The sequence below is a fragment of the Asparagus officinalis genome, unplaced genomic scaffold (assembly GCF_001876935.1).
Source record: "Asparagus officinalis unplaced genomic scaffold, Aspof.V1 AsparagusV1_Un1667, whole genome shotgun sequence".
NCBI lineage: Eukaryota > Viridiplantae > Streptophyta > Magnoliopsida > Asparagales > Asparagaceae > Asparagus > Asparagus officinalis.
Window position 1 is genome coordinate 567 of NW_017973926.1, and position 8,848 is coordinate 9,414.

General features: G+C 48.3%; 1 protein-coding gene across 1 annotated transcript; it reads left to right on the forward strand.

Annotated features, from left to right (window-relative positions):
* The first annotated feature begins 308 nt into the window (after positions 1-308).
* On the forward strand, positions 309-7,462 carry LOC109828473. Its single transcript, XM_020395458.1, has 4 exons — positions 309-363; positions 5,459-5,644; positions 6,582-6,691; positions 7,017-7,462. Exons 1-4 carry the CDS (start codon positions 309-311, stop codon positions 7,239-7,241), a joined length of 576 nt encoding a protein of 191 aa, XP_020251047.1. The 3' UTR covers positions 7,242-7,462.
* Positions 7,463-8,848: the final 1,386 nt, after the last annotated feature.

The window sequence follows — 8,848 nt, forward strand, 5'->3', positions numbered from 1 at the left end:
TGTCATTGAGTTGATGATAACGTTACCACAGTGGGAAAGAGCCAAAAACTTGATGCGGTATAAACATGTACCAAAAAGGTTGCAAGTGCACAACCGTGTCAAGTTATAGTATTTAAGATATCGATCCCACGAGGAAGCACTTGCACCACGTGGCGTCTCCGCGTCGCCCAACGTGGTCAAGATCGCAGATCTGGGCTCCTCCCCTAAGAAGGTGGCTACTGAAGGCGCTCCAGCTGTATCAAAGAGGGCACTCCAAAGGCGGCGTCAACGTCTTGCTCGTCAAATGGCCAAGGCTTTGGAGCCTATGGATGGGGTCCGCTACAGCGAAGATCTCAAAGCAAGACAACGCCAAGAGCAACGAAGGTACATAACCAGCCCCTCCTCTCAAGCAGAAACAAACAAGTGGGTGCGTGTTACAAGGAATCGCTCCACTCTTGAAGAGAGAATCAGGAAGCGCCGTGCACTCCTTGCGCATGCCCGAGCTCTCTTGAAGAAAGCAGAGGAGATGCAGAAAGAAGAGGCGGTCAAGACTCCGCCAAAACTCAAACAAATGTGGATGCTGAAGGCGAATCCAACGCCCAAGACAAGAGTGAAAGAAGTTGCTGCCCAACCTTCACCAAGGCCAAATCCTGTTCCCCTTACCCCGGCACCTCCGGTAGGGTCAGGTATGAAAACAGACCCTTCAACCTCCAAGGTTCCTGTGAAAGGTCGCCTCGGTCCCTTACCAGGGAATCGAGGTAAAGTACCTATCAAGGAGCGCTTGGGTCCATTGAAAGGTCACCAAGTTTCAAATCAAACTGGGGGTCGAATTAATCCCCCCACGAAAGATGAGAAAGGGAAAGCCCCTATCACCGACCGCATCGGATTGCGAGTCGAAATACAAGAGCCCGTTCAATTTTTATGTTCACAAAAACGTAAACTTGAACGGGCCACTTTTGAGAAAACTAACAAAACATCCCATGCCAAAGGGGAAGCACACTCATCTGAGGATGATGGTGTTTTACCAAGGAGCACATGCCAACACTCTATAGGTTGCTCCAGTTACCAAGCTGATGAGCTGTACTATAGAGCTGGTGGTATGGGGAAATCTCGAAAGAAGTATGTGCAGGACATGGAGTCTCGCTGCCCGTGCGCCAACATAATCAAGGCAGTGCTATCAGAATGCTCCTGTGCTCAAACCCCAAGGAGAATTTCGGTGTTTGACAGAATTTCCACCGGAACGTCTGAAGCTAAGCCTAGGCGTTTCCAGCGAAGAAGAAGGATAGTCAAAGACAGAGAATTCCCGAAGGTCACCATCAACATGGCCAGCAAAGGAGCATCGACAGGGGACAATCCCGAGTCAATCCCGTTGGTACCCTGGTATCTAACTCACCTACAGTCCGGAACCATTACACGAGGGACTTATGGTAGGGTTCGGACGAGATTACCATCAGAAGATGAAGCATCAGATGCCGGCTCCGCAATTGCTTCGGACAACACGGTATCCAGCGAGGGACAACCCCGCGAGGTACTCATGATCAGTGCCGAGCAGATGAACAAAATGCTTGAAGACGCCCTAGCTCGGCAGAAAGAAGCTTTCAAATTCGAGATGGAAATGACCCTACAGCGGATGAGGGAGATGCACGATCAGCAACTCGCAGCTTTGACAACTCATCAAGAGGAGCCCACTCGACCCAATCATCAGAACCAAGAAGAAAATGAACGGGAAGGGAATAATGTCATCATTCCCCCTGTCAACAACGACAACGGAAGTGGTCCGGTAGATGATAATGCCAAAGAAGACCACATTACCTCTCCCCAAAACCACTCGAAAATAGAAACGAGTGAAGACAAAAAGATGAAAGACTTGGAGAGCAAAATCAATGCATTGATGAATGCTCAAGAGGTAAAAAGGTCAGGTATACCGTGTCCATATCCGAGGGAGTGGGAATCAATTCCATATCCGGCAAAGTTCAATCTCATTAACTTTACGCCGTTTGATGGAAAGGGTTCCCCTACCCAACATTTAATCTATTTCAAGTCTCACCTAGGAACAATCTCCGGCAACGAACCCTTGATGGTACGGTCATTCGTTGGCACTCTTCGCGGAGCGGCCTTCGATTGGTATCGTCGCCTCAAGCCGGGGAGCATCGGCAGTTGGGACGACATGGAAGACATGTTCTTGACGAACTTCTTTGATGATGACACTGAGGTCTCGATCAGCACTCTGTTTGAGGAGAAACAGAAAAATGGTGAGACAGTCGAAAACTTTGTGAAAAGGTTTCGAAATAAAGCAATGAATTGCAGAGACCCGGTCAGCGAAGATTTCATCCTCGAGACCTGTCACAACAATCTCACCTTGGATATCCTTGAATCTATGGGAACGGCGCCATCAAAGACCTGGAAGGACCTGAAGGTGCGAGGGGAAAGAGCCGAACGATTCATCAAAAGGAAGAAGGCGGAAAGGGGCCAAATACCAAATAACGCTCCGCAACCGAACTTCACCCCTAGGGGTAAAGGAAAAGCGCATGCGAACGCCGTGAACGCAAATCAAACGTTCGAGGTGCAAGCGCAACCGCAGCAGCAGCAGCAGCAAAAGGCACCTCAACAACCAAGGTGGCAACAACAAACCCCGAGGCCGAAAGCTTCGGAGCCAAAGTTCCCGAAAGTTTATTCATTCAGAGAGGACGAAGTTCCTGGGATCTTCAAATACCTCGTGGAGAATAATAAAATCAAATTGCCTCCAGTTCAGGATCAGGAAGATGCCAAGAGGATTAATGATCCGAAGTACTGTGCATTCCACAGAGCGGTGCACCACCCCACCAAGGTATGCTATGCTCTTAAGGACAAGATCCAGGCTCTCATCGACGTCGGGGTCATCACAATGAAGCAGCCAAAGGAGAAGAAAGTGGGTGCGAATGCAGTCACGATTGGCTTCGGCTCCTTTCCCGTGAGCCAGTTCCAGCTTGAGCCGGTAATAAAAGCAGCAGTGAAGACGGTGAACGATGATCCTCACAAGCAGCGCCAGAAAGGACTCGTGCCACACACAGCCCCTAATGGCGAGATTCTTTGGGTTCATCCAGATCTGATCGGAGACGAACAGTGGACTGGGACCTCTTCCAAGAAGAAATCAAAAGGGAAAGGCAGATCTTGTTATGGGGTGTCCGCTATTCCAGGAAGGGACGATGACAGAATTCCGGCCTTCCCACTTTCTGAAGATGAGCAGGAAACATTCGCCACTCGGAGCGGGAACGAGTACCACTACAAGTACCCGGATGCTTCCGAGCAATTAGGTACCAACACTCCTCCGTCCAAAACGTTGGCAGAACTGGGAATAGCAGCAATTCCCCCGACGCCTATAGCCGCGGAAAGAGTCCAACAGAAGGAGAAAGGAAAAGAGCCTTTACGCCAGGAGACCCAAAACCCGAGGCAGTCTCGATTCAATCATCCGATTGGAAGAGACAAACCGGGGAATGCGAGCTCTCCACCTCATTTCGACATCATGGCGCAATTAGCCAATATCCCGGCTAGGATAACCCTTTACGAGTTATTGCGCCTGTCCAAGGATACAAGGAAAGCATTACAGGAGGCTTTGAGCGATTCAGAAGCTTTTCTAACTCGGATCAAGCCATCCCCTGAAGGGCCAGAGCCATCAGCTCAGCATTGCAACCTAGCGGCGCATCATTTCCCATGCATCTCCTTCACTAAAGAGGATATGCAAACAAAGAACTCGAAGCATGATCGGCCCTTGTACTTCACCGGGCACATTGGCTCCAGCATGGTCAACCGGATCCAAGTTGATCCGGGTTCCGCTGTTAGCATAATGCCATTCCGATTGATGCATCATCTCGGAATCCCGACGAGTAAATTAGCCTCCACTGGCACTACGATTTATGGATTCAACACCAGCGGGTCTAGACCCTTGGGGAAGATCCGAATCAAGTGCCAGATCGGAGATTTAAAATCAGAAGTTACTTGTTATGTCATCGATGCAGAAACGTCCTATAACTTACTGTTGGGTCGACCTTGGATCCACGGTAACCTTATAGTTCCGTCAACTCTGCATCAATGCCTCAAGTACATAGACTTGAATAACGAAGTCAAGACGGTGGTCGCGGATAAGCAACCGTTTAAGGGATTGGAAAACTATTTCACCGATTCCCTTCTATACGGCGCTGAATCCGATACTGAATCACCGGCCCAAGGAACGGACAGCGGAGATGAAGCTGATACCGAAACTGGGCTTGATTACGATGGTGGTTTTGTACTTAATGACATTGTACCCATTGTAATCAATCTTGATGATGAAGAATCATCGGAGAATAGTTGTAATTGGCAACTTGCCGAAGAACTATCAATAAACGATGATTTAGAGTATTCGATGTGTCTTGATGACGTCACTAAAGAGCTTTGTGATAATCCTGACCTGCATATGCCTCTTCAGTCATTTTGTCTGACGAAAAAGCAGGTACAAGATCCATGCGGAGCGACGCTTGTCATCCCCGCGGGAAAATGGAGTGGAAAAGAAGTCGTCTACGGCAAAGGAAAAGAAGCTCCGACACCCGATCACTTCTTAGAAGAAGAAGAAGATGAAGATAAACCTGCTCCTCATCTATTCAGATATGACGCAAAAGCGCGCGATATGATGGAAAAGTATGGGTATGACTTCACACTCGGAGAAGGTCTTTTCTTTGGTCGAGGCCCACGAGTTCCACCTCGAATGGCCTATGTACCGAAGGGAAAACCCGATGATTATTATCGCTATAAAAGAGGTCTCGGCTACGTCTCCTCATCCGACGACGAATGTTGCTGGCAAATCATTGATCAGATCGCTAACAAGGCTAGAAACGGGTACTCTTCCGACTCTTCGGCTGGGGGTTCCGACACTAGCCTTGGCGAGACGTTCAAAAGGTTGATGTCAAATATGGTCACGGTCGATCCTACCGCAATAGAGGAAGACGACCAGATGCCAACATGGGAAGATCCTTGGGTTCACCACCTAAACATGCAGTATGGTGATAGGTTCGAGCAAAGAGAGCCTCCTACCGAAGATCAAGTACTCCAGGTGAATATGGGAACTGAGGAAAATCCTAAACCGATATTCATTAGCGATAGTCTTCTACCCGATGAGAAAGAAGAGTTAATCTCTCTTATCAAGGAGTACATTGACGTGTTCGCCTGGAATTATGAAGACATGCCAGGACTCGACCCGAACGTAGCAGTACATCGTCTCAATATCAAGATGGATGCCAAACCAGTCAAACAACAACAAAGACGGTTTCGTCCGCAAATGATGGAGGCGATCGAATCCGAGGTCAAGAAGCTTATTGACTCGGGCTTCGTTCGAGAGGAGCAACATCCAGAATGGCTAGCCACCCCCCCCCTTTTGTCTTTTTCTTCATTTTGTTTCCCCCCTCTTTGTTTTCTTTCTTGTTTGAATTTGTTTCCCCTTTTGTTTTCCCCCCTCTTTTCAAAAGAGAATTCATCTTCTTCCTCCAAACCTCCTCCATTGTTTTTCTTTCAAGAGCTCCATACCCCAAAGAAATTCGGTTTTTTGTATGCTCCTTCTTGGCCGAAAATTTTCACTTTTCACTAGGGTTTCTCCCTCCACCTTCAAGCTCGGATCTTGACTCTTGGATTGGGGATTTCAAGCCTCTTGATTTGGGTAAGCTCCTCTTCACCATCCTCTTATTTTGTGGTAAAGGTTGCATTTTTATTCTTGTGGTAGACTAGGGGGCATGTATGCACTATTATTTCGGGGGGTTTTGTGCAAAAAGAGGTAATGGCCGAAACTTTGGGGGGTTTATTTGCAAAATTCGTGGGGGTTTATTTGCAAAATGGGACTGAAATTTTGAGGCTTGGATTTCATTCCCCTTTGGTAACAATTTGGATGGGTGTTTCATGCAAAAAGACCATACCTTATTGAGGGTTTTATGTGCAAATGTGGGGCCGAAAAGTTTTGGGGGCTTATTTGCAAAAGTGGCCGAAGAATTGGGGTGGTGTTCATGTAATAGAGGACTGAAGTTTAGGACCTAAATTACATGTTCATTTGGCCACAAGCTTGAGGGGTATTTTAGGCAAGAGGACCAAAAGTTGTTGGAGGGGTTTATTTGCAAAACAGCCCATAAATGTCTTAGAGGGACTTATTTGCAAAAGGCAGTGAACTTATGGCTGAAATCCAATGAGTTTTGACCACGAACTCATGATCAAAATTTTGATAAGGCATGTGGAGCCCAAACCAAGATTTTGTAGAGGGGCTTTTATGCAAAATTGGCTGAATTCTGCAAAAGGGCTCATTTGCAAATTTTAACCAAAATTGTGGGGTACCGGGGTGTTATATGATCGAATGTGACGATCATGACCCGGGTCACGCGTGTCCTTGACCTAGATTTTGGCCTTGAACACAAAGGGTATTTTGGGTATTTCACCAAAATTCACCGTGAAAGATGACAATCATCGTGCACGAAATTTGTAGGTTTAATTAGACTTCAATTATGAAATCCTATTTGTGTATAGGATTTTAATTAAAGTTCTTAATTTCCCTTTTAAATTTCGTATATTCATGTTTTAGATTGTACCTGACTTGCTGCTTTTCGTTGCAGATTTGCAATGTCTCCGCGTCGATCTCGTCCCCGGAGGAGCCGTTCTCGTTCACAGCATAGTGAGGAGGAGGTCCCCACGACATCCTCTCCCGCGGCTTCATTTTTCGGGGGTGAGAATTTATGCAGAGATTTTGTCTTACATCCCTGATTGACCTCTTTGCGGGTCATGAAGGAAGAACCGATACCTCTCTCGCGGAGGGTAAGGTTTCAGACTTGTTTTGCTTAGCCAATTCAAGTCTTCGGATATATTGGGGCGATTTTGTGTTGTCCTACACCTTATAGGTCGGTGTACGTTACCACGTTATTCACGTGATGACGCATGCCGTCCTTCTGGTGTAGGTCACTCAAAATCGTCTCTCCAATTATTCCGTGGATGAGTCTATCATTCTTCTTACGAGATGGATTTTCTGATTCCGCCCTTGTGCTTTATTGCAGTGGAATTTCCCGCGGGTAGCCTTCCTCCTCACGCCAACACCGGATGTAGTCGGGAGGTTTTCTCTTCTGCTACTCTTAGGCAGGCTGTTGGCCCACTTCCTCGGTTCGACGGGGATCGTCCAAATGACTCTTGCCGTTCGATACAGGAAGGAGGGCGCCATTGCTTGCGCCAACTTATCACAGATGCCTCCTTCACCCCTGATTCTACTTCCACTCAGGTTCTAAAGAAGCCGGGTTTTCTATTTGGAGATCATGTCAGGGATCCTGCCACGCTGACTCTTTGTGAGGAGCATTGGTTAACTCTTGACGGTGGAGCCTGTTTGTACATCCCTTCGATTCCACGCCACTATTCTTTCAGTCATTTGAAGGGGCAAGCCGTGGACCGGCAGATGTCTTGGCATCTTACTGAAGATGCTGATCGGGTTCAATGCGGATATGCTACTCACCATAAGACTCCTGGCTCTGACGGGTATCATGACGTGCGTGGTCTACGACCCGGGATTATGGGTCTTGATACTGCACCCCCAGGTGAGGTGTCAGCTGCTGCTCCGACTGTGAGCAACCGTCTGGCTCTTCTTGGGAGACAGTTACCCCCATCGGAGTACAGATGTTATGGCTGGGCTTCCTCCCTAGCCAAAGGGTGGTGGGCGCGCATGACTGGTTTCGTCTTGGCGCGCTGGGAGAGGGATCTGAAGAGCAGTGGGTTGTATGCACCCATACGAGCTACTATGTACGGAATCCCAGTCAGCTGTCGCCATTTCTTGGCTTTGCTGGAGACTTATATGCCCGATAGCAACACCTTCCTGACCAGCGGAGGTGAGCTAGGGTTGGCCTTGCACGAGATGCATTATGTTTCGGGTCTTCCGATGGGGGACTGTCCGTATCAGGAGTACTTCCCTACGAACCAGCAGCTGGAGTGTATGAAGAAAGATACTCCGGACATGTATGATACACTCTGGGATCTTACTTGCCACTACTATACTTCCTTGATCCAAACTTCTCCTCAAGCGAGAAGGAAGAGGCAGGTCAGTTTGAAGCAGTTTGCCAGCTACTTGTTTCAGAACTTGGAGGGTGATTCTAGTGCGCCCATTCATGAATTAGACGTGATGACTCCTTCGGCCGTTAATGAGTTGTTGGAAAAAGCTGAGGTTCGTTCCTACACTATCGGCAGTGCTGAGGGGGCTTTTCCCGCGGGGACAAAGTTTCGCTCTTTTCTCCGCCGCGCACAGAGGTCTATAGGGTCCCGGGCGCTATTAGCAGGCTACCTTGCCCTTTGGTTGAAGAAGTGTGTCGTCCCGCACCAACCTTCTGACGCTCTACCCATCGAGGTGCTCTTCCCTGCAGTTCAGCTGGCTTATGGGAGAGAGCTTTCCCTGCTCCCAGCAATGGTTGCTAGCATCCATTGCGGGCTTAGGGGTCTGGTCAGCAGTTTCACACATACGGGTTCTGAACCATCAGCTGAGCTTGTTTGTCCGAAGGTTGAGCTCCCTTACGCATATTTGATGGCGTGGTTCGTTCTTCACCGTCCCGACTTGATGTCAGCACCCAGCGTTGTTGACATCCCTGTCCCCTTCATGCAACTGTTGGAGCAGAGTAGATGGCTTGGGAGCAAATTCAGCGATGTTCAACGAGAGCTTCGGGTTCGCAAGAGTTGGGAGTTCTTTAAGTGTTTCCCTCACTTTTCGGGTCGCTATGGCGACACGCTGATTGATGAGGAGAAACCTAGAAGTGACTGAACCCTTCTTGATGCTGGTTGCTTCCGATGGTTAGTGAACATCCGTGTAGGATATATTGTCCTTCGGGTGAAGAATCAGTGCTACATAGAGCCTTAT

What these genes read in the sequence shown, in the direction of transcription:
- LOC109828473 (XM_020395458.1), top strand. Translation starts at nt 309, where the DNA reads ATGGGGTCCGCTACAGCGAAGATCTCAAAGCAAGACAACGCCAAGAGC. An exon ending in CAACGCCAAGAGCAACGAAG is followed by an intron (nt 364 to 5,458) that starts GTACATAACCAG and finishes TTTTCAAAAGAG; the next exon opens with AATTCATCTTCTTCCTCCAA. An exon ending in CGCGGCTTCATTTTTCGGGG is followed by an intron (nt 6,692 to 7,016) that starts GTGAGAATTTAT and finishes GCTTTATTGCAG; the next exon opens with TGGAATTTCCCGCGGGTAGC.